Below are 26,084 nucleotides of genomic sequence, written 5' to 3' on the forward strand. Positions count from 1 at the left end.
CCCAGTTGTTCTGGTTTTCCCATGTCCTCGTTCAGGATCTGTACGTATTGTACTGACAAGGCTCTTACTTCTCCCTGCTTCCCAGAGGGGTTAGGTATGCTTTTCCATCAGCTATGTTACCAATAACACTGCTATTTTCTGCCCGCTGCCCAACCTTTACCTTTTCTATATTTGATCTTCCCTTTGTCGTGTATTAAAATCAGGTGTAAAAGTTACATAAGCTTTTTCCAGTTAACTCTCTGACAGCAAAGATAAAAGACGGGAAGTTTTCACATTTACACCATTCACAGGTACATGCTGTATATGTTCTCTCATCTAGCTCTAGACACATGTGTGTGTCTCCTCATTTCCATACTATTTGTGAGCCTTGTGGCCTTTTCTGTATTTATCTGCCCAGTGCATCCCAGAAGTGAAAACATACCATTATCTCCATTTTACACAATGTGGAGTGGAGGCACAAGGGTGCAGATTGGATTCCAGAGGTCCTGGGTGGAATAGGGAATTTCTGCCTTCTAATCCATGCTCTGTGTTATTGCTTTAGTGCTTCCCCACTGGAATGAACAAGTCCCTCAGCTCCTGGAAAAAAAATGGTGATAAGGGAGGAAACATTGAACTTTGGGGGAAATGCAGAAAGCAATTCAAGTCCTAAGTGAGTTTGGGATGGTCCTTCTTTTATTCTGTAAATGAAACCAAATCCCTTTTGTTCCTTTTGTGTTTCTTCTATACCAGAAGTGACAGGAAGTGAGAGAAGATTTTAAATGAAAAGAGAGTGGTGCAAATGGGAGTCTGAATGAAATAAAAACTATCAAAAGACTTTGCCCAGATGTAGTTCTTCTGCGGCCTGTTGAAAAACAAGCACCTGAGATTGCCTCTGAACATCTTGCCTAAGAATTGTGTCTGAACATTGCTGGTTTTATCCAGAATTGTATTCTCCTGCTTAGTCCTTGGAAGACAATTTCTAGGAAGTTTTGTATTTCAAGTACGTTGACATTCGTTAGAGATTTCTCCAGATGCTCTTGTGTTTTGAAGTCCTGTCTTGGCATACTAGGAGGAGCTCGGAGATTGGCTTCTGCCCTGGCTGGAACAGGCAATTTTGGAAGTTCATGGGAGTAGCTTGTACTTATCTGTACTACCCATCTGTGTAAAGATTTCGTAAATGGTGAGACTGGGTGCTGGTCATTTGAACACGTGGTTGCTTTTGCCAATGTGGCATATAAGATATCCACTGAATGAGACTGATAGCTCCGCTGTGTTATAAATATCTTACTGACCTGATAACACTGAAAAGAGCACATGTAGAAGAATAAGGAAATATCAGGAAAAAAACCCTTTTTAATGGGAAGGATACTTAAACACTGGAATAGACTGCCCGCGGAGACCATAGGCTCTCTGTCAGCATAAGGACAGGTTAGACAAACATGTGCCACAAATGGCTTTTACAAGCCTTAGCTTCCCTTGGGAGTAGGGAAAAGCTTCTGTTAAGAATTAGTTTCAGGGAACTAATATGATACAGCTTTCATTAAAGACGCGCATTAACATACTGCAGAACACTTTTATTCTGGCTGCATTATACCGCGGTTAAGGCAATTTGCCAGCCTGCTGGAAGGCTTTCAGAAGGCTCTTCTCACTTATTTTCCCCCTTGCATAGGCAGTCTTACCTTTTGTCTGCATGGGGCAGTTTATAGACTTAGGCAAACCAATAGCATATATGATTAAATTTTGTTCTACAATAGTTCTCACTTTCTTTCTTCACAAATGTATTGGACTTTTACTTCCAACAGCTTGTTGTCCAAAGTAAGATCTTATATTTAAGGTAAAAGTTAGCTGCTCCCCTCCCTCAACACCTCCAAATTCATTCTCAAACCAAAGCGGAGTTCCTTTCTTGGTAAGATCAGGTGTGATACAGACAGGACAAGGGAAGTTAAGGTGCTCTGGCATACAGAAATGTACCTAGGGACTGGAGAATATGGTTAGAAAGGGGGTTTTAAAGATCCCTAGCATCCTTACTTTTGCTGATTCTGTGACCCTCCAGGGCTCCTGGTGGGAGTTTGGATGACTAGACTCTGATCGGAGAACGCTCAGTGGGTCTCGAAACTGCAGGGTGACAAATACGTAGGATGCCTGGGATGGTTTATTTTTCCTCTTTTTGCTGAGGCAAGCACTGAGCAAAACCTAAGTAATAACAGTTCACAAGCTGTTAATACCAAATACCCTGAGACTTCAGAAGTGCCTTGCTCTTCTCTGCACAGCTTGGCAGGTTATATTCTTTTAAGAGTAGGCATCATTACCTGGACAAATCTGTGACATTTAATTCTGTTGTTGCTAACCTCTGTCCCCACAGTGAATCGCTCCTTCCCTCTCATGGCAGATTATCTAGCTTACAATGCACGTTTGTATTTTCTTTCTCTTGCATTGTCTCTATCCTCTGCACATGTGAAGTTTCTTATTATCCTTGCTGTCCTTGCCCCCATGTTACTTAAGCCCACTCTTCTTTAACTACATGCATGCACGTTTGACCCTTGCATGCATGGGTGGGTAAAGAAATCTGCCACCTCTTAATTCACAAAGCTTTTCTGACTGTTCTTATTCACATCTGTACCCGTCTGCAAGTATACAACATGCCTAATTGTTCCAGTTAGCAATGAGGAGTAATATTTACACATATTCTTGAGACACTCCATAGTTAACCTAAAAATTTAGGTCAGAACATTCCCTCACATCCTGTTTTTCCTCTTTTTTGGACAATTTAGAATTAGGAAAGGACGTGTACTACTGTATTTGCAGGTTAGGTGTTTCAGTTCACAGGAGGCTGTGGCAAGACTGTCATTGTTATCCTAATTTCATAATGTTGTCTGTGTAGTACAACACTGTGAAACGTGCCTGGCACACAGCCTTATGAACTCCCTTTTCTGTCCCAGAGAACTTCTGGGTAATTACGAGTTGGGTTTGCCTATCTGATCTAATTTATCACTTAGGGGTTTATATCATGCCTATTACTGTGATATCTAAGTGCTGCTGAGATACTGCAAGATGTCTCTTTCATCAACCACTTATTTCTATGATAAGTTAATGTTACTGAGCTGAAGTCTGGGTTGTTCCGTGCTGCATCTTAATCACTGGTCCCTACTGAGCTCCATGTGTGCAGTTATTCTGCTTGTCTGGTGGCTTCACTGAACTGGTTTGCGGGATTTGAGCTCAGTTACTTGAGGGCTAAAGTTGCACTGCAGAAACCTCTGGCTCAGATGATGATAAATTGACCTGCTTGGTCAACGAGTGGGAAGTCCAGGGCTGAGCAGACCCAGGGTAAATGTGCTCCTTATTCCCTCAGAAATCCACTCTCCGCATCCAGGCTTAGACATTACCCAGAGTACAGACCCTTTGCTGCCCTAGACAACACTACCTGTCTTTTGCGGACAAAAAGGGCCACCAGTTCTCAGGGCTCCCAGTCTGCCAGCTTTCACCTGCTGCTCAAAGTGTATTTAAAAATCAAAACAACTCCTCCCTGTCTGCTGAAGTAACAAAAAAAAAAATAAAAAAGAAGAGAGAAAAAGAAGAAAAATAGCTGGTACTCTGCTTGCTGGTCCAAGCAGCGTGACTCCATGGGTGGAGGGAATATTAGGGGCAAGCTCACCTTGGCATTTTTTGCCATCTGCTGGTCATAAAGGCCCTTGGGAAGGTAAAACAAGCTGCCCGGCTGCATCACCCTCTTCTTAAAGAACACACTGCCTTTCCCTCACTGGTGTGCTGTGTTCATGCTGCAGGGATGGATGGGGAGGCTGCTGTCTGTGGGTGATTTCTTCTGCCTTTCTTCTTTCTCCACAAGCCCCCAGAGTGGATTTGTCTTTCATGGCCAGATGAAGCATTTGTTTGTTTGTTTTGAAGGTGACAAGTGTTTTATGTGAATTCTAGCTGCTCTCAAATGCCAAACCCCAGCTGGGCTTTGAGTTTCACAGAATAACTGCTGGCACCTAATAAGCCTCTAATAAGTGCTTCTCCCTCCTGTCCTGTCATTTAAATAAATAAATGACTGAAATTTGGGGGTGGTGGGAGGAGTATTGGACTGCAGTGGAACGAAGCTTTTGTGTTTACCCACCAAGCAGGTACACTGCTAAGAGCAGTCGTGCAAGCTTCCCACACACCAACACTGCCTCTGCCGTCAAGTCAAGATGTCTCAGCCTTGGCCTGGAGGGCTTTCTTTGAGGATCGTGCAGGAAAGTTCTTTCTAAAGCCCAGTTAGTTTCTTGCCCTCTCAGCTTCAGCTGCCAGCCAAGGTGCTAATTACTGTCAACTGTAATGGGAGGAATTGAGAACAAAGGCAAGACTTTGATAGTTGAAAGCATAGTTGATGTTCAGGTTTTTTCTTTGCCTGTAATTTTTGCAAGGAATGGTCTACCATGGGCAGTGGCTGTGCTACATGTATTGTCTCTTCAGGGACTGGGGTGGCTTCAAAACAACTTTTATTCGTGGCAGTAGGTATAAGGCAACTGAGTCCCACTTCCCTTTTCTGACTGCTGAAGATAATGATCTGTCTGCTTACGAAATGGAAAATGAAAAGATATACAATTGCAGCATATCTTTATGAAAAAAATAGCCAGATTAAAAAATCATAGATGCTCTTTGATATTATTTCTCATGTGTCAGAAACACAGAGCAATTCCTTGTTTCCAGCTAAGGTATGTAACCAAGTCATTGTGAAAGGACGAGAGCAGGTATTTCAGTAAAGCCTTAGCAGGGGATAGCAAGAACTATTGTTAGCAAGCACCTCTGTCCATGTTCTTCTCCTGTGAAGACACTCCTGAAAATGCAGAACAGCACCCTCCTCGGTTGCCTGTCTCTGGGAAGAACTCAGTCCTGACTAGGAATGGGCAACCTTTTCCCAGAGTAAGGAGTTATTTCTGGACAAAATCAAGTTTGGCCAAAATGAATCTCTTTCTTTGATGAATTTCAATGAAAACAAAACGAAGGCAAAACTTTGAAAGAATAAATAAGTTCTTATTTGACTTTTTCAAGTAAAGTATTTCAGTTTCTGTTTCAAAATGACATTTGTTTCAGTGTTTGTATATATTTCTCCTCTTTTTTAGCAGGAAAAAAAATATTTATTGTGGCTAGTAGGCTGAAGTCAACATTTCAGGAGACAAGCTCTGTTCCTGTTGTTTGGCTGAGAAACTGGAAATACATGATGCCTGTTTGACTGTGGTGATGGTATCCCCCAGGTCATCTGCTCACTCTCCCATAGGGTGAGAGATGAGACAACCCAGACATCTTGTTCCCCACTTCCCCCTGGTTTGAACCCACTTACTCAGAGCCTTTTCCTCAGAAATGTCCTCACCTTACATGAGCCATGAGCTTGGGTACTCCAGAGTGGTCTTCCTGCCAAGGCCTGTGGGGGCTGTGGTTGATGTAGAAGGATGGGGCAGATAGAAGTCTATCTTATCTTCTGTGGTTTGTGTCTCCACAGGTGGGGAAATGGAAGGAAAAAAAGTTGCAGATGAAGTATTATGTGTGGCCCCGCTTTGAGCTGTATCCTGACTCTGAGGAACGTGAGGACGATCACCTGAGTATCGTGACCTTGGAAGAGGCACCGTTTGTCATCGTGGAGAATGTGGACCCCCTAAGTGGCACCTGCATGAGGAACACGGTCCCTTGCCAAAAACGCATAGTGACCGAGTATGCACCCCTGGGTTTTTCTCCTCCTATTGGGCTCTGCCTTCTCAGCAGAATGTAGAGAGTCTGTTGGGACAATACCATCATACCCTGATAATCCTTTTTAGAATAGTCACCTCTGTTCGCCCAGCCTGGCCTGTGTCCATTCATGACTGGCCCCTTTAAGCAAATCATTGTAGTGTATCCCTTCACCCTCCAGCACAGATAGCCCAAATGAAATTCTCCACGTTATATTGTGGGAGGGGGAGTGCATACTGACAACAGAAGGGAATTAAGGGAGTTTTCCCCAGTCTTTTAACCTGTTATTGTTGTGACGGTTCAGGAACAAAACCGATGAGGAGCCAGATTACATGAAGAAATGTTGCAAGGGGTTCTGCATTGACATCCTCAAGAAAATCTCAAAGTCTGTCAAGTTCACCTATGACCTCTACTTGGTGACTAACGGCAAGCATGGAAAAAAGATCAATGGGACGTGGAATGGAATGATTGGAGAGGTCAGCAGCAAAGGGAGGGCATGGTGGGCTTCATCCCTGGGCTGGGTGACATGGGTCAGGTCTGGTCTGTCATCGTTATTGGCCCCCCTTCTGGGGCTGGGACAGAGGTGACTCTATATAAGTGGTTGCCCTGAATTCTTTCTGGGCACCAGAATTAATCTGCTCTGACACTCTGACCATGACTGCCTTTCCTGTTGGACGATTAATTATTATTCTCTATAGTGTCACAAATTTTGGCTTCACAGTCAAAGAAAGAGGGTGATAACCATGCACCAGAGAGGCTGCAACCTAGATTACACTTACATCATATATAAGGTGCATACAGAATGAAATAAGACTTTGCAGTGTTAGAGGGAGGAGAAAGCAAGGACAAAAAAATGAGATAAGACGTCTTCTCAGTGGATGATGTGTTTATCCTAAGACCTCTGCGGATTTATTTTTTATACACATACCAGCTTTGAGGGGAAGATTAATGTCTATAGATTTCCTGAAAGAAGAAGGTGTCCTGATGAAAGATTAGAAAGGAGAGATGATAGAAACAATATAGGGAATGGGATTACAGGAGTAAAAGGACTGTGTGGAAAGGCAGGAAAGTGAGAAAGGGCTTGACTGTGGTGCTTGAGAGGTGCCTTGGGTCCGTGTGTGATCTCTTCCTTTCCTTCCTCCAGGTTGTCACCAAACGGGCCTATATGGCTGTGGGATCCCTCACCATTAATGAGGAGCGATCAGAAGTGGTGGATTTCTCAGTGCCCTTCATTGAGACGGGAATCAGCGTCATGGTGTCACGTAGCAATGGAACTGTCTCACCTTCTGCCTTCTTAGGTATCACTTTAATCTAAAATTAAAACTTCACCTAGTGTTCATGAAAAATTAGGTGAAGGTTGCTTGTGATTCTTAGCCTGAAAGTCCCTTCTTGGGAGTACCTGTGGGACAGGTATATAAAAATAAACTGTGATGTTTTAGTTCTAAATCCCAAGGAAGCAAAATCCAGGCAAATGCAAACAGGCACTGCCTAGGAGTTCCAAGGCATTTCTCGGTGATTGTATGCCTAATCCTGGCAAAGAATGGTCTCACTCAGAGTTGTCACCTACGCTGCAGCACGTGGTTTCCCAGTGACTCAACTAATAGCATGTTCAAGGAGTTTAGGCCAGAAGAAAATTGATTCAAGCCTTGTAGCTGGTATGCCATAGTACTTAGTGATAACAATTAGCAATAAATTGTTGCACTTTGAGAGACATTATTTGTAAAGAAAGTATTAACTTGACCCTCCCTTGACAGAGCAACTGGTAGAAGTTAGAGATCTAATAGAGCTTTTCAAGAACAGTTGAGCCTTCAGTTCTGTGCTGACACTGTGACTTCCAGTAAAGTGATTTCTAACGTCCTTCAGTGGTGGAAGGTGATCAGAGAATGCAGAAATGATACTGCATTTCCCCAAGACATCCATGCCTTCCTAGTATCTACTACTTTATAAAATTCTTTATGATGCAGCAAGCACAGTATATGAGTTATATAATTACTGTCTGCCAGCATCATGAGAACATTTACAAACAGAAATAACTTTATATGGGTAAAGAAATTTTTCCAAACCTCTTTAAGTAGGAGTTTTGTGACTACTCACTCTTCAGGAGTTTTGCCTTTAGCCAAGTCCACCAATATTGCTGGGATATGTAAAACCAACGATAAAGTTAACTCCAAAATTTTAAATTGTAATTTAGCTGAGGTTGCAATATTAGCTATAGTCTGGAACAAAGTTCAGAGTTTCTTTGATCTGGTTCAGTCCCATCTTTATTTGTTCAGGCTTGGAGAAGGAAAGAACCTGGCAAAGATTAAACACTTGCAGAATGCGAATGCTAACATTTCTAGAATGAGCCAGAGTTCCCATTGCTACAGGAATGGAATAACTGAAAAAAATACTATCATTATGGCTGAACCTTAGAAATTTGGAGATGCTCTTTGGCTCAACAGCATCTTGAAAGTTGGATGCTTGTCTGAAACTCTGCCAGTTCTGCTTGATTTTCCCCACTCTCTCCAGATGGTGCTGGAGGACTTCCTGGGAACAATTTTTTATCAATGCATTTTATTTTATCAATGCATGCCACAATGGCTGCATGTAGTTCCAGATGGAGCCATGTGTCACAAATGTAACAGTGAGAAGGAATGCAGTCATTACAGAGACAGAAACTACACTTCTCCCAATTTAAGAAGTTTTTCAGACTTAAGTGGAAGGCTTTGTTGTAACTTACGTTTTTCCCCAGCCCAGTTTGCCCCACACTCTCACTGGGGTGCTCTGGAGAGCAAAGAAGGTGAGGGAGGGGTGAGGTGGCGTACCAGGTCTTTCATCGTGGTTTTCTCTTCCTCTCCAGAGCCTTTCAGTGCTGATGTATGGGTGATGATGTTTGTGATGCTGCTTATCATCTCTGCGGTGGCCGTCTTCGTCTTTGAGTACTTCAGCCCTGTGGGCTATAATCGGTGCCTTGCTGATGGCAGAGGTAAGGGGAGTCCCTCCTTGCCATGATCCTCTCTCGCTTCCAGTCCCAGCTCCTTCATCGGTGTGTTTCCTTTGCTTTGAACATGGTATGGATCTACCCCTCTCTGAGCTCTGCATTCAGACTAAAGAGGGCAGGGATGAAGGTGGAAAAAAGGCTCTGAAGAGAGCAGATGTGTTTAATGGATAATTTGCTTGGCTTGGGAGATGGAGCTGTGTTGCCTTTCATCTCTAAAGCATGCACCAGCTCCAGCTTGTTTCTCATTGAGGGAAAATTGGTCCTGGTAGCTGGGGCTGGCAGTGCCCACGGTGCTGCGCTCTCTGAGGCAATCAGAGGGCTCAGCACCGTCAGTCCGTCCTTCAGTGCTACATCTCCCTGGAGAGCGAGCCACTCCCAGCATAGCGGTATGCCCTCCGGACTCAACATCTGTCACCTGGGCACGTCCCTCCCTGTCTTGGCTCTCTGGCTTGCTAAGGCCAACTGGGAAAGTGGGAAGCTCATTTTCCTGGGAGTGGGTGATGGATTATTTTGCGAGGGCAGCAGGAAAGATGGGAACAAGTGAGTTCCCCATCTCTGTGGTTCTGATCTTCAGAAGACAGCCTGATGAGTTAAAGAAAGGATGCACAGGCAGCCTAGAAGACAGCCATTTTTGCCTTATTGGCATGAAGACAATTCACAAGTTGAGCCCTCTGTCATCACCATATCTTCAGCCCCTGATGAATTGGCCTTTCAAATATTTCTGGGCTTATTGGTCTGTTCAGAATAGTGGGAGAGAGATAGTTATTGGAAAATGCACCCATTTGCTCCCCAATCTAGTGCTTTGAGTGAATTTATGCCATCAAATTAAAGAGGAGTGAAAAAAAAAACCCACATATATGGGGAAGTGGAGAACTTCTCTCTTAACATAGAGCTGTGGAGGGTCTTTATGGCAACTGATCATAACCACGTGGATCTGTGGACACAAACAAATACTGGTAAACCTTTGAGTCTCTTAGATATTAATACAGAAGTGGGAACTTGAAGCAGTTCTTAGTACAGGTGTGCAGTTACGGAGTTAAGTTAGCTGAACTGCAGCTCCAAGTATCAATATTTCTGAGTAATTATGAACAGTATTGCATGATCAGGCAGATATAACGTGAAGCTATAGAAATCTGCTGCGGAGACTGCAATGCTTGTTTGGTAACACACGCTCTAGCTAATGTTACTTTGGCTGCATTTGAACTAGTCTACAATAGTATACCCCTGCCTCCCACACCTGCATTTTCTCTTTACAGACACCAAGATTTTCTCTCCAAGGTTGGGTGGGCATGCCCTCATCTAGCCGCTAAATGATGGTGGGTTGTTGTTAGGGCAAATAGTTGGAGAGCTCAGAAGAATTCTGGGTCCCTGGTTTGGATCGGAGGCTCCCACTGCTGGCTTGGTTTGTGGCTGACAAAGTAACTGTGAAAGCACATGGGGCGATCCATGGAGAGAGGAAGACTTCAAGGAAAGAACTTCTCAAAATTTCCTTACACCTTACAGTTCTCACCGATGATGTGCAGGCCTTGCACCTGTGTGTCTTAGGACTCATTAGGTAGAGAGGGATATAAAGCTACCATTCCAGCATGTAAAAAGACAAGGACTGCCAAACTATGTTTCTTATAGCAACTTTATCTCTTTGGCATCTAGAGGCTCCAGTTTTCCCAGGTGATGATTCTGCTTTGAACTTGGTGTGCAGTTCCCAGGTGCAAAATGAGCCCCTTTCACCTTTCAGTTGTATTTAGAGTAACACAGTTAGTGCTTTCAGATGAACTATGCTATTCCCTGCTCAGGGGCTTGGAGAGGACTGTCAAAACTTGCTTCCCTTTTATTCCCTCCTCTGCTGGAGCCAGGCTTAACCACGGGCAGCAACAGTTGGCCTCAGTCAGCCTACCCAGGGGAGGAGATAAAACATGGGATGCTAACCCAAAAGGTTGCAGAGCCAGGTTGGCATCACTGGAAAAGTAACAGAACCTTGAACTGTGCTAGAGGGCTCTCATCCTAAGAGGGTATTGGTATCTTGAAGCAGCAGGATCCTTGGAGTAATTGCATCTGCAGTCTCCCTGACAGCTCCTCTTGTGCTCAAGTTGAGCAAATTTTGGTTTGGGTTCCCACTGATGAAATCAGCATATGCCAGGGATATGAGACTGCTGGGAGACAGGCAGGATTTCACAAGTTTTCAGGCCTAGTGCTTCATGAGCACACATGGCTTTTGGGGTATGAAAGATGTTCCATGCTGAAAAGTGAATAAGGGGAAAATAGCAGCTTTTAAAACACTGGATCTGCTCTTGGACTGTCTGGGGCAGGACTGCCGATTTTCCTGAGGTAGACCAGAGTATATGTCACTGTTACGTACCGTAGACACAGAACATGGGGAAAGGGAGCTGTGTTCTTCTCTGTCTTGTGTGTCTTCAACAGATCAGGTAATGAAACCCTCTTGCAGTGGTATTTGTAAAGCCCTGTTATTTCAGATGGTGCTCTTCCTTACACCTGTACAAGTAACAGTGAAGGCCATGTTTTGCACAGGTGTATGCTGGGAGTTCAAGGGCAACATCACTGTCAAATAGCTAGAAACGAGGATAGAATTATTTCTGAGCAAACTCTATTTGTGGTGACAACATTTAAACCAAAATGGAATATTGGGCTTTTAGATACTCCAATCAGATACAAAAATAGCCCTTGTATAAGATTTCAGCGGAAATCTTTGAGACAGAATAAATATGGAAGCCTGAGGACATTTAAAAAAATATCATTTTTCAGGCTCACACTTTGCTGAGATGTGGTTCCATGAACATAGGGGAGAGCAGCTGTGGACGTTCATCTCACATTTGGGAATAGATACTGCTCTTAACTCTGAAGTCAAGATACATATGTGAATAGAAATGCAGACCACTTACTCTGAGATGCTCACTGTGGGATCATGTTTCTCAATCACTCCAGAGCCCGGAGGTCCCTCTTTCACCATTGGCAAAGCTATCTGGTTGCTGTGGGGGCTGGTGTTCAACAACTCTGTGCCAGTGCAGAATCCCAAGGGTACCACTAGCAAGATCATGGTGTCGGTGTGGGCCTTCTTTGCTGTCATCTTTCTGGCCAGCTACACTGCCAACCTGGCTGCCTTCATGATCCAAGAGGAATACGTGGACCAGGTGTCTGGCTTGAGCGACAAAAAGGTAATGGAACTACCCAACCCCCACCCTCAAAGCAGCTTTTGGCTGCTCTACCCTCTCTTCTTTGCTTTTACCGGGGAAGCATTCAGTTTATTTCAGAGTCGTATCATAGCTTTAGTCCTTAGTTTAAATAGCACAATTTTTCCTTGTTGGTATTCAGTTGCATTTTTACGTGTTTTAAGCACTTCAGGAATGAATTAGGAACAGAACTGAACTGTGTTTGCTTGCATGATCCCAAACCACACCTTGATTGTCAGCAAGAAATGAATTAATTGAGCTTTGGAGACGGTGTGTATAATGGCTGTAACCTGTTTCTTCAGGATGAAATAATTTGTCTGTGTGGGAATGCTGGCCATTAGGCTAGCAAATATGATCTGTTAGTTTATTATGGGGACAAGTTCTGCCCATGGGAGCAAATCAGCATGGCTTTGATGACTTTCTATTGCTTGCATTTGAAGTTACACTGTCATTTTTTCGCGGCCTTTGGAAGCTTAGCACGAGCAATTGTTTCCTGTTCAGAGTGTGTTTCGCTGCCTTGTTTACATGCGCTGCATTTCGTCCTCGTGGAGCGTTTGGTTTTGCTGGGCTCTGCACACTGAGGATTTTGAGGGGATTGCTCATGCTTGCAGGGTAGCGCTGTTTGGTTCATGAGGGTCTGAAGCTTTGCACACTGCTTTATTTTCATTTTGTGGCGGAGTTACTCACAAGGAATTGAGTGTTGTGAGGCTCAACTGCCCATGCTGAATATGTCACTCCATCACTGCGGCTGCTTAAGGCCTCATGCCATTGTAGGGCAACCAAACAGTGATAGGTCGCACACACTGCTATCAGGGATAGCAGCAAGAAGAGGACTGGAAGTGTCAGTTTGTTACTGCTAGACTGGTTATAGTTACCGTCTCTTGTGTCCCCCATTATAGTCCAGAAATAAATTGTGGCCAGGCCCCCTGTGCATACAGTGTCCTGTGCAGCAAGCTGGAAATTCTGTGGTGGATTAATTTTTAGGAGTTTTTTTCTCCCTTTTGTTGTTTTTTCATGGAATGAAATATGACACAGAATAATACAGTCCATGGAGAAGTGCTCCTGTTATTTGTTTTAATTTCAACCGCAATTTGCTTCACGCTGTCTCCATGTTTTGCAGTGTGCTGTGCTGAGGAGGGGGTGGGAGGGGGGTTGCTTTTCTGCCAGGTGGAGGCTGTTGCAGAGACTCCTTAGAAGCTGTGGACTCCCTCAGACTGAAAGGCACTGTTCAAAACCAGACAGCCCTATCAGTGTTAACATTAGTTTGTCATCATTAGGTTTTCAACTGTCTGAGCTAAATGAGATAGTTCATACCGGTGATCTATTGTTTCAGGCAGTGCCTAGGCTCATGGAGAGAGCCACGCTTTCATTCTCATGTTTTTCAAGATATTCTTCATACCTGCAGAGATATGTGCATGAAATATCAATTGAAAGCGGGAACTCCTGGAGCTTCACAGAGCCTTTGGATACAGATCTCTGGGCGTATTTTAGTCGATTTCACTGGAGGGCCACCTGTGTGTATTGGATTGAGGTCATTTTCTATCATTTTTCTTTACCAAGATACCTGTGTTTGCTTTTGCTATCCTAAAGTAGATGTGCTTTTTTTCTTGGGGAAGGGAAAGGCCACAGCACATGCTCAGATCGTTGCGGTATGTCTCAAACACAGCTGCTAGTGCAAGTGCAACATTTGGATAAAATGACGATCTACCAGAGCATCTGGAGTCTGTTGAAAATTGGCTGGTAAGAACTGAAGGCCAACTGCTGCCTCTGGAGAATAAAGACAGGTGGGAATATCTCCATCCAAAAGGTGTGAGTGAATGAGCTTGATCTACTGGGCTCATGGATTTCTGCTCTCTGGATGTGTAGAGGGCCCTGCAGAATTTGAGAGCAGCCGTCCGGGCGTCTGTCACACTGCTTCAAGATGCCCTGGTTTGGGAGGAATTCAGTCTTCTAAATCCCTTCTTTTCCCTCTTCCAAAGCCTGCATACTGCGTGCAATTCACTCAGCCCCTCAATGCACTGCTTGGCCGGGATGCAGGGGAGACAGAGGTGTGCTGTGCTCTTCCTCCATTTTCCTGCTTCCTTAAATCAGCCAGTTCAGATTTTCAAAGGAGGCAGTCACTGACCAATGCCAGGTGTCCAAGAGAAACGGCTGTAGCTTCCAGTCTCTTTTATCTCCAATGTGTGATCTGGTGTCCAGAGTAGAAGTGAGGCAGATAATTTCCTGGCCTGCTACATCAGCTGGCAAGGGCAGCTGTGTCCAGCACGAGGAGTCAACAGAGAATGTAATCCAAGCCAACAGGCAAAGGGCTAGTTATTTTAAGGGATATTGTTCCTACTTGCCTAGACCCAGATTTGCTTGCAAATGTCTTTGTAGCATGACAGTACCTGGGGAAGGTGTCCCACTGGCACTGTACAGCAGCCAAAATGCCAGATGCACTCACAGAATCCATTACTGTGCCTGGCTGGGGAATGCTTGTCAAGGTCAGGCTGGCTACACCCTGTGACAACCACCCTGAGGGTCTCCTTGGACCCTCTTCCTTGGGCCTTGCGAGGGAAGAGCCCCTCCAAGAGGTGCCTATGGCTGCTGACCTGCCGCTTCCCCAGAAAAGTGGGCTGAAATGCTCCAGCTGTCTAAGGACTTGGATGGTGTCTTGGCTGTGCCCCAGCATTTACTTCCCCATGACATGCAAGACAGCGACTAACGTCATGTCCCCGCTGTGTTGTGTGGATGCTTGAGCAGGCCTGTCTGAGCTGGGCTGGAGCAGATACCTCTATGCTGGTGTAGCACGTTGGATTGAGGGTCACTGGAGGCTCCCCGTGCTGTGCTTAGGGACCTCTGCTGCTCTCTCTTTGGCCCAGGTGATGCTCACCCTGCTGAGTGTCACCCCTTTGTGCTCAGCTGTCCCCAAACTGGTGCCAGATCAAACCCAGGAGCCCACCTCATGATGGTTGTTATTTCCCCCGTGTTAACCCTCACAGCTGCTAAACCGTACGTCAAGCTGAGGCTCTTAACGCTGGTGCAGCCACTAGCAGTTTGAGGGAGGAGAAACCCGCTCCTCCCTGAGAGCAGCACTGGCCCCCTGAGTCCTGCAGGCAAAGAGCTGCTCTGGCAGCATCTCCCTTCCCGCTTCCCACGCTTGCGGCATGCCGGACCACTCTCCTCCTGCACAAATGCCAAAACAGCACCCGCCGCCTCCGCCGGTCCACCTTGGGCAGCGGAGCGGCTGGATGTGGGCCTGGCAGGGGTAGAGCCATGCTGGCTGGGTCAGCTCCTCATCCGGAGCTCGGGCCCTCGGCGGCAGTGCCGGTGAGCCCAGCCGGAGCATCCTTGCACGCACCGCCAGGCTGCATCCGTCTGTGGTCCATGTGGGGGGCTTCTGTGGCCCCGACCCCTGTGAGAGCCCTGCTGGTGAGGCGGCCTGTCGCAGAATACTGCAGTCAGCTCCCGGGTCTGGATTTCATCTGACTGTAATCAGGAGATATAACCCAATTTCCAATAACGTGAGAGCTTCAGACACATTAGAGAAACAAGAGCCTGCGGTATTTCAGCCTAACGAAGGCAATAAATACAGGAAAGATTATATAAAATGAACTAATGTGTGAAATAATCTAATAGCTATACGTAATTTCCATTCATATACAGTAGTAATAGAATAAAAGCAAATGTGGACAGCCAGCAGGGCATTTAAATAAAATAATTTAGAATGCAGTAGGTTAATAATAAAAAAAAATAAATAGTATCCGTGCCTATAAATTAGTTGGAAATGACAAAGAAACTAATAAAGTATCAAAATGGTAATTTTGTAATTGACATAAAAAGGAGAGGCATGGATTTCTGCATGCCTGCAAATTAATATAGATTGCTGAAATTTCACACGTATTTGACTTATTTGCTTTTAAGATGTTAATGAAATGTTGAGACAAAGGGCCTGTTTCTATGCAGCATAGGTCAGCTATTTTTTTCAATAGATACGCTTTTTTTCCAAACAAATTAATTTTTGGAGTTAAAACTGGCCAATATTTTTACTGAAAAAAAAGTCTGGGGAGAGCTTAAGAAGGCAGAGGGAAACTCTGATATTTGCCAAAGTAGCTCATTTAAGTGTACTTGAAGCAAAATATTTTGTTTGATATTTCTGACATGTATTTTTGAGTTGTCATTTTCTAAAGGCACTACTCATAAAATTGACCTACATTTTTAAAAAAAAAAGGAAAATAAAGATTTTTTTCTGTAACAAAGGAAAGGGAAAGAAGGAGATAATTGGAAGACAAAACAACACACGTTATTCGGAGATGAATGAAGTATTTCAGGTTGATACAGGGCAAAAATCTCACTGAAAAACCTGCAAAAAAGGATCTGCTGTATTTCTGCAGTAATAAATGCTTGGCCACGAAACTGAAAAATGAATTATTTCCCACATTGTACTCTGCGGCACATTAAATCTAAATTATACAAGGATCCCAGATATGCAGAACACTTAAGCACGTGCTTAACTTTGCGCTCATGAGTGGCGACATTAAAGTCAACGGGCTATTACTTACATGATTGAAGTTAAATGCTTTTCTGAGCTTGCAGCTTTTGTACAACAAATACCTGCTCTGGAGACGTCTAGGAAAAACGGGGAGTGGGTACATGCGTCAGCTAGAAAATTTCCAAGGGGACCAAAAGTGGGAGTCAGTCTTGTACCTTGTAAGGTCTGTAAGGGGAAGATTGTCTAACTGGATGGCTTGAAAACAGTGCAAATCTTCCACGGGACTGCGCATTTACTATCAACACACATTTGTGGTACTTTCGCACATTTCTGCATGATATAAAGGAAGTTTTATGTGGCTGTGTCCAAAAGCAGAAAATATGCAGTCCTTTCAACGGCAGTCTGATTTTTATTGTTAGGAGACCTTTATGGAGATATGAGTTAGCTAGACAGAAGTAAGACCATGCCATTTCCAACTCCATCCTTTTGTGATAAATCAGAACCTTTTTTAAAATGCATACACTCTGATGCACCTTACTTGACCAAAACCCAAAAAATATAAGGAGGTCCCCAAACCCCTAAACCTTGCGTCATGGGGTAGAGTTCAATTTCTTCCTACAACACTTCTCTGGGAAGATACCTTCCTGTAGATGAGTTGAACTGTGTGCAGTCTTTTGCTTAAATATGACCTTTATATATAATATTACTGGTACCGACTAGTGCTTAATATAACAAATATTGGTTCATAGTGAACTGCAGGAAACTCAGAGCTTTGAGAGTCAGAAATTTTATGCCTTGAAATCTGATTTCTCTGCATGTCTTTGTAAATCGGTTGCTGTAGTATGAACTATTTACAAATACTTTATAGTGCAGTATATATCTGTGTAATTACACATTATGCTAAAGTCTTCATATTAATAAATAGCTATTAAAATAGTTATAGCATATCATATGTTAGTAATAGATCTTTCTAACTAGTGACTTACAGTTATTGTGTACATAAATATGATCTCAGATAATTTTTTACAGTTGTAGATGGGTACATTTATCGTACATTCAGTCATTCTGCACTCTTCGGATTGGCACAATTTTTATGCTTTCTGAGATCCTTGGAACAAACCTCTGTGCCTGTGTGCTAAAGAATGATTCAGTAGTTTTAAGGTTATAAATGTTTAAAGTCAGTGGGTTTCCAAGCATGCTTTTTCTCCCACCGCTTCAGTCCTACTTTCTTTGTCATTCTCCCTCTTTTTTTTAAGCTCAACGCTGCGTAGCGCAGAGCGGCGAGGAGGCTGCGATATGCTTTAGCCTTGACTCAGTCTCTCAGGATTCTCTCTTTTCTGTTGATCTGGGGGGATTTAATGTCAGTAAAAACTTGTAATGGGAGTCTTCAGGATTAGTGCCAGTGAAAATGAAGTTTAGTTGGGAACTTAAGCAGGTAAGATACAAGGGGAGGGGATACTCAGAGTCAGACCATAGGCTTAATTCATCCTTGCTGGAAAGGGAGAAATGCAACCCCTTGGGCTTTGCCGGCAGCGTGGATGGGAGTCGCTGGATGAGGGATGTCAGCTATGGAGCCACAGCACGGTCCTTGGCCTCCAGCTTTTACATTCCCCCTGCTGCACTGTTCTGGCCCTTCCCAGGCCTTGGCCACCACTGACTCTTCCTTTTCATTTTCCTTTTAACTGTCTCTTGGAGCTAACCCTTTGGAGGCTCTCGGTAAATTTGGTTGCTTCTGCGCTAATTGTTTGGCAGTCTGGAAAAAGCTGTCTTTGGGGAGTTACGTAAGGGGGGAGGGAGGAGGGGAGCAAAGGATTGTCCTGCTTCTCGCGTCAGTATAAGTCAGCGGAGAAGGAAGCAATGAATATTTTTATTTATTATTTATACGGTGCCATAAATGTACTTGGCACTCTGCAGTCAAATAAAAGACAATGGCCCTGCCACCAGGATTTGGCAGCCTGAGAGATGAGAGCTGGCCTCCTTCATCTGAATGATCAGGGCTGAATTGCTAGTGGGGAGGGGATGGGAGGATGAGATCTACAGGATTAAAAAAAATACAACAGCCCCCCCCCCCCGCCCTTTCATTGCTGATGCCTAGCGACTGTGACATTTGAAGTTATGTGTACATACATAGACTTGATAAATACTTGGCAGGTTGTATCTTCCCAGGCATTTTTACTTCCCCTGGTGGAAAGGAGCCCTGCTTCTCCCAGGTCTTTGGCTGTTCAAGGTCAAACTTCCCCTAAGTCTTGGTGGCCCAGCAGGCTTGCTTGCTTGTTTCAGGTGTACCTGCTCCAGTGCCCCAGGACTCACAAGGGAGTGATATGGCTTTCATCCACTGTCGTCCACTTGCAGATGGGATCCAGCTTTCTGCAGAAGAGTTTGGAACTAGGTCATCTTTAAGGTCTCTTCAAACCTAAACCATTCTAAGTTTCTATCTCCCACCTCTGGGATGGGGCTGGAGTGCCCCAGCTGCTCTGCCTTGAGTGCCCTGCTTTTTGCTTTTCCTCCCTGCCTACAGAGGTGCCTAAGAAATTGCACTAACGTGTTGACTAGGATTTTCTAATTACTCAGATGAAAACTCTGGCCCCAGTGAAGTCTTTGGGAGGTTTTCCAGACTTGTGCAGGGTTTCACCCTACTGCCCAGTGGTTGGTACCCACATACAAGGTCCTGAAGCAGGTTGGCTACTGTGTGCTCAGAAGATAGGAGTCTCTGACCTGCCTTCCTTAGTGAAAAAGGATGAAAAATGAAATTGCTCCTACACCAAACTACATCCTGTGAATTTCTCAGAGTGTTTCATAATTTGTTAACCATCTGTCTCATGTCCAAACAAAGCAGATTATAAACTCTTCTGTACTTAGCTGCCACCTCTCCTCTCAAGGTGTTTTTCATCAGTTAAATTTCTCCCTCTGAATGAACATCTACACTTCTAATGATATTAACATGAGTGTACTAACCGGCATCTTTCTGCCTCACTAATTTCTGTTTTGTGCTTGCCTGGGATTATTCAGTAGGTGCCTTTTGCTCCATTGTGTTTAGCTGTCAAGGAAGCTGACTTCCAAGGATGGAATACATGGCATAATTTGATACTGGGATAAAAAGATGATCTCCATCTTCTACATGCATGCAAGCAAAAGTTAAGTGTACTGTAGCTAAGATCCTATAGTCCACTTAATTGCCACAGGTATGACTGTGCTCATCTGATGCCACATCTACTAATACTAGGGCTGTGTAGGGAGCTTTTGTCTTTGGTGAAGCTCAGTGATTCCACTACAGATGTTGTTTTCTGGTCAAGCGTGAGGGACACCTAACAGTGTGGCTGACTTGAAGCCTATAGCCTGCCAAATGTGTCCCAAGGAAGTTTTAAAGCCTTAGTGTTATCTTTTAGGTGGAGAAGCTACACAGACTCTGCATAATGCTCACACACTTAGCAGACCCAGAAGACACCTGGTTTGTGGGTGGTGGGTGGTCTTTGTTCACATGTGATGGTTTGATCCTGGAGTGGCCCCACAGGCCACTGTAGCGCCTGGGTCAGCAGAAGGGTCCCAGCGTGTGCATGTAGGTCTGGCTATGGGAGATGTGGGACCCCCGAAATGCCGTCTATTTGGGGAGACACTGCGCTGCCCAAGGTTTCCAGTCTTGTGCTCTGTGCAGAACCGGCACAGAGCAGTTCTGCAGGTAGCAATCCAGCTTGCAAAGAGGCTGCACAATCCTACTGTGTGCATTGCTCTGGCAGTAACTGCATGTGATGGCGGCTTCTTCCACCAATTGGATCTCTGCTTTCATCTCAGTTATTTTACAAGGGCAACTATTTTTAAAGTTGCTATATTTGAACTCCTTTCTTTTGCTTTCACCTGCCCCCTCTCACCTGTGCATTGTCCCTAGGTTGCTCTGTTCCTGTCCCTGACCCACACCTGTCCCTATTTCACCACCAGACATTCATAGGTATTTTTCTTCTTGTTTGTGGGTCTGACCCATCCTACATCTTCCTTTAAAAGTGACTTTAATCTAATTCTTTTCCAACTTTGCTGCAGTCAGCTGCACTAACTGATAACTCATTTCTGTGACTTATCTAGAGGAATTCATGGGTGAAAGCACTATGCAAAGCAAGACCAGAGAATTTGAAACATCACTGGGTATTGAATAATAAGATAAACCACAAAGTCAAAGTCTGAGGGAGCACAAAGTATTTTTATGCCCTCCCAAAACTGACTTATATTGGATTTGATGCTGTTCATTCCGTTTGTTTTTGTTCGTTTTGTTTTGTTTTGTTTTTTTTTATAAATCAAAGCATGTTTTGTTTGACTGGTGAAGACAAGAAATTGTTTTTTTGCCACTGCAATCTTAGGGGTGATTTTTGCAACTGGGCCCAACAGTCAGGAAGAGTTGATGTGGCAACTGGATTCTCAGCTGTGAGAAGTCCCAGCCACTGCTGAAGAGGTGGAGGGTGATATTGTGATGGAATGCAGAAGAAGAGAGGAAATCAAAGCTAGGGTAAAAAGAGGGTCTGAAAATTTGTAGTCACTTAGAAATGGCTGTGAGTTCCACCTTGGGAGTAAAAAATGTTTGTAATGTCAAGACTAGGTGACTGTGCAGAGGGGAGAGGGATGCTTTAGGAATGAAGCTTGAGAAGTATCTGTACGATAGACTCATGAGTAATAGAGGAATGAGCAGCACAGTCTTTTTAGTCTGCTCTCCTCACAGATTATCGTACCAGTGCTATGATTTAGGTTTGCGGCATGATTTTCTGCCTACGGTGTTGGGCTGACACACTCCTAGCTGGGACACTATTGTAGCAATGTAAAAGTGCCCTGCACCAACATGCCAATAGAGCAGGCTCCACGCTGGGGGCCTGCGAGGAACACATCTTCTGTCAGGACAGGTGTTAGGGCACAGTTGTGTGGATGTGCCTATGTGCAGGATCAAGCTGAATAAAGAAAAGAATACAGTAAAAGCCCTGAAGATGATGCTGGCAGTGAGGACTGACATTCCAGAAACAAACTGGTCATCACCCGAATACCGTTCAGGACAGAGATACAGCTTTGAAGAACTTGCAAGCTGAAGATGACAAGACTAAAGGACAGAGGGAAGAGGATATAACATAGAGGGGCACCGAGGAGAGTCATAATGAGCATTAACTCTCACTAGCAATGCTTTTATTGTCTTGCTGTGAGTTTTTTTACTGTGATGTTCTCTCAGTGTCTCGGAGTCCTGATCAGATTGTTCTTGGTACAGTGGAGGTGGACAGCATGTCCACCAACCAAAGGCAAGTCAAGGAAAGACCTACTGGATACATCCAATGGACAGTAGCAAGAATGGTTGCAGGTCTAGATAATACAGCTTGCAAAGAAAATCTGAGGAAACTGGGCCTCTTTAGCCCCAGTACAAGAACATGGAGAAGGAACAGCTCAACAGTCTTCAAAAACATAAAATGTACCTTCAGAGAAGAAGAGACTATTCTGATTTCCCTGTCCATGATGAAGGTATTGTAGTTGGATTGCAGCAGGAAGGCTTTAGTTCAGACACTTGGAAGATTTTTCCAATGGTGAAGCCCTGGTGTAGGTTGTATGGAGAATGGGGGAGTCTCCAGCACCAGCCATCTTCCACAGCAGGCCGAATGAAGAGCTGTCAGAACAGTGATGTCTAGGAGAGACAAACCAGAGAGAGAGGGACAGAGCAGATATCTTCTCATGGCCAGATCCAGGTTTGTGATTCTGTTGCATTGTTCCTGGTGCGTCTTAGGGACAAAAATGACATATTTTGGGGGTATGAAAAGGACAAGCCTCCTCTGTTTGAGAGTCATCCATTAGTTGTAAAGGAGTTAATTTCCTAGCTGAAACAGAGGATACAACAGCAAGGCCGCAAGTGCAAGACATGTTGCTGTGGTCATGTGTAGTCTATCAAGGCTTAATTGTAGGCATAGAGCTACCTCAGAGTTAGATCTGAAAACCACTGACCCAATCTTTAATTTTTAACAAGTTCTGGATTAAGGTCCGGTGCAAACAGCCTGACTGGATTCTCAGGCAATGAAGAAAGGTGCAAGCTGACTGCAGTGACGTGCAGCTGAACCAGAGCAAGAGGGGGCAATCAAGGATGTTTGGGCAATGCAGAAAGGTTGTGCTAAAATTATGCACTCGAGCATGGACTTTGCTTTTCTAGCCCGATGTCACTAAATCTTACCTTGCAGCTCACTAATAAATGCCATATTTTTTAGAGATACTTGGTCCGTGCCACAACAAATATCTGCTGGTTGTACGGCTGCCAAAAGAGCAAGCAGAGTGCTGCTTACAGGCACCTGCACAAAAGGTTGTGACTGATGCCCTGATGGGCAAGTTCAAGAGAGTGGTGGGCACTTTGGGGTGTCTGCTGCCCACAGCAGCTGGCTCCCTGTGCTTTTGATGGAGAAGCTACTCTGAGGGACAAATAGTCCAATGGCTAGATTCAGCTGTGCAGATGTAGATGTCTAGAGCCAATTTAAGTGCACCAGAGTATCCAAAATACCCTCAGGCATCTGGCAAATCTTGACACAGAAGCTATGAGAGACCTTCTCCCATGATGAAATTCTCTGGAGCATCTCAACTTGGCACTTAGCACTTGGGCAAATGAACTGAACCCAGAGTATCTCACAATGGATCAACAAGCTCTTTTGGACTTCCGGCTAACAGAGAAGCGGAACCTGGGGACCTTATTTTGGTGGGTCTTTGTGGAGCTTCCTGTGGTAGAAAATTTAAATTGGGGGTCTGGGCCTTACAAAGTGAAAGGAGCCCTCCCAGAGGAGCTGTGTAAGGATAAGGCACTACACATGTACACACACTCACACCAAGTTTTGACAGCTCATTATGTTATCCAGCAGGGGATTTTTTTTTTTTAAAGCAGTGTAAAAGTAGATCGATTGATGAAAAAGAGCATTTTTGTTGTGAGAGCTTGCTGAGTTTGGGAAACTGCTTTCAATGCTATTGGCAAACACTTTACAGTGTAAACAGGGCCTACATCAGGCAGATAAATAAGTGCAGATGCGCTTTTCTGTAGGAACCATTTGGTGATAGACAATATATTGAAAAAAAAAAGTCTCATCAAATTAATTGTGACCAATTAGACATAACCCCTTCCCCTCATCCCTGAATCCCCTCCAATCGCGGCTGCCTGAATGGGAAAAGCTCCTATCACCTGTTTCATTATGCAGATTGATATTCGAACATCTGAGAACAATGCTGCTTTCTGCACGGCACGGCTCCAAATTGCTAATGAAACAGCTCTGCCAGACAAGTCACTTAAACCCGCTCTTGCTGCTGCTGCCGACAGCTCTCATGGCGAGTTGTGGGGGGGAGCGGGAAAGGGGCTCTCCACTCTGAATGTGCTAATAGCCCCCAGCCTGTGTGTTTATCGCTCTCCAGAGCAGGAAGATTTCTGCTCTCTGACTCTGAGAGGTTACTTTCCCAAAGCTGTGGTCTGATTTGGACTTAATTCTTGATTTCAATTTGTGGAGCGAGGGGTTGAAGAGGCAGGCAGCCACGGGGCTCTGAACACAGATGTCTCATGTCCCAGAGCTACCCCAGCCCTTCAGGCACGCTTGGTGTCTGCTTCCCACCCCCATCTCTAGCATCCACCTCCCCTCTACATTTGATGTGAAGCCAGGTCCATAAGGGATGTCTCTCATGAGCGAGAGCATGTCACATCATCTTGGGTACCAGAGGAGCATCTCACAACTGAGGCCCTGTGGTGAGTGAGCAGGAGGCTGCAGGGGGACTACGCCTCTGCCTGGGGCTCTTTGGGTGAAGGGCTGCAGCTGAGCCCTGTGAATTCCCTCCTAGGTGATCCTCTCGAGGTAGCTAGAGCTGGGCAGCAGGACAGGGCTCCTGCTGCAGGGAAGGGTGAGGTGGGGCTCCTACAAGTGCAGACCCTGTACAGTCCTGTTTGCTGCTCCCTGTGTCTCTCTGCAGCTGGGTTTGCCCAGCAACCGGTGCAGTTGCCTGTCTTCCCCTCCCCTGTTATGACCATATTTTTTTGCCAGAGCCTCACGGGGCTAATCTTTGTAGATGACTGGGGTAGAGTAGTTGTGACTTAGGGCTCTGGCAGGAGAAACATTTACATGAAATGATGGGAGAGTTCTCTCATTAATCTAAATTCTGACCCTTTCTGTCAATATCTGTGGTTAATTCCTTTGTCGATATTTACTGAGGCAATGAGATTACCTCTGCACAGGCTGCCTCCATTTAATGGCCCCTGCATTGTGCCTCAGCTCCTGTCTCACATCTCTCAGAGTCCTTCTAGACCAACCTGCCAAAGTGCCCTGCTTCCCTGGGGCTGACACTTCTGACCCAGACCCACTCTCCCAGCCCTTGGCCAAGTGGCTTTCCTTACTGAACTCTTTGGCAACAGTGTCAATTAGCTTTCCTCCTTATGGATCTTCTCCAGTTTCTCCACATATGTACCTCTACCATGTTGCCAGGAGAGGACACACTCCTTCCCCATCTGTCCCATGTATTTTCTGGGAAGGCTGGTATGTGTTCTTGCTCCTTCAATATGAGCTGTGTGGGGCACAAGAGATCTCAGAAAGATGCCTCAGTTTTTGGCTCTGGAGAGCTCTTTGGAGATCCCTCCATCCTTGGACTGAGCTGTGCCCACCTACTGCTGAGCAACAAATGTGGGGATTTTTCAGCTGCCATCTCCTGCCAGAAAGCTGCATGTAGGTACCACTATTACTTCTCAAATATGTAGAAGTTAGCTGCTTATCTCTGGCTGCATGGACTGTGGGGTCAGCTGGGCATCAATTGCTTTCAGCTTTGCAAACACCAAATCAGGTGCCCAGGGATGTATGTTCCTCTTAGACATCCAAGGTAAAGATCTCTAGTGTGGGTTCCATACAAATCCTTTCAGAGGGTTTGCTGTCTCGTTGTCCACCAGGCTATGGTTGAAGTGTGTGTGCTTGTGGGTACGTGAAGAATAATTCGCATTTGCAGATCTGTTCTGACTGAGGAATGAACGGGGTGAGGGCTGATGAGTGAATGTGCAGTATGTGGTTTGTAGAAGCCATCAGCCTGGCTTCCTTCTCTAGAAACATGCTTTTCCAGTTGCTGAAAATAGTCATTTTCTTCAAGAGTTTTCATTTATTTACTGATTGCCCAGGAGGTTAAAAATGAAATATTTCAGCTCTGTCTGCTAACATGGGTCCTCGAACACAGTGGGGACAAAGGATAGTTCAGAGGTGGGATCGTTTCCCTTATCATAGCCCTGCCTGACTCTATAATCCTTCTTACTCAAGTTCGTATACATAGTGATGGAAGCAGACAAAGCTAGAGATTATATCACTGGGAATGGAGGGTGGAGGTATAAAATGGACGCTGGACGGGACCTCTTTTTCTCTTAACACTCTTTGGACCCAGAGAGACGCTCTCATAGCTGCTGCCCGTCCAAAGGGCATGCTGAAACTGAGGTCACACCAATATTGCTTGGGCCTGCCTGCTGCTTGCCCTGCTGACTTTACTCTGTTGGAGGGCTCTACGGGGACAGGGGGTGCCCCATCTGCCCTCAAGGCTACGTTCTGCGGCCTCTGGGGAAGCAAGCTGCCCACTTTGCAAACGCTTGTTTTAGCATGCCAGGGGAGAGACTGTGTTCCTTTGTGCCTGGTAAGGCAATGCCCTTCTTGTGATGGGTCCCCTAAGCTGCTGCTATAATCAGCTTGGTAAAAAAGAATAATTTTATCATGCTGCAGTGATTTTTCTCTTGTCAAAGTTTGCTTTCATTACAGGTTTTGATAGCTATGAGTTT

The 26,084-nt window shown here is 44.9% G+C and overlaps 1 protein-coding gene across 3 annotated transcripts in view; it reads left to right on the forward strand.

Annotated features, from left to right (window-relative positions):
• The window catches only part of GRIN2B (glutamate ionotropic receptor NMDA type subunit 2B), a 222,031-nt gene that overhangs the window by 186,300 nt on the left and 9,647 nt on the right, over positions 1-26,084 (forward strand). For all 3 annotated transcript variants that reach the window (XM_054188128.1, XM_054188129.1, XM_054188130.1), the window contains 5 exons: positions 5,459-5,667; positions 5,987-6,158; positions 6,827-6,980; positions 8,522-8,647; positions 11,603-11,832. In XM_054188128.1, the coding sequence (XP_054044103.1) occupies positions 5,459-5,667; positions 5,987-6,158; positions 6,827-6,980; positions 8,522-8,647; positions 11,603-11,832 (891 nt within the window). The remainder of the gene's footprint in view (positions 1-5,458; positions 5,668-5,986; positions 6,159-6,826; positions 6,981-8,521; positions 8,648-11,602; positions 11,833-26,084) is intronic.

This window comes from Rissa tridactyla, chromosome 1 (assembly GCF_028500815.1).
Source record: "Rissa tridactyla isolate bRisTri1 chromosome 1, bRisTri1.patW.cur.20221130, whole genome shotgun sequence".
Taxonomy (NCBI): domain Eukaryota; kingdom Metazoa; phylum Chordata; class Aves; order Charadriiformes; family Laridae; genus Rissa; species Rissa tridactyla.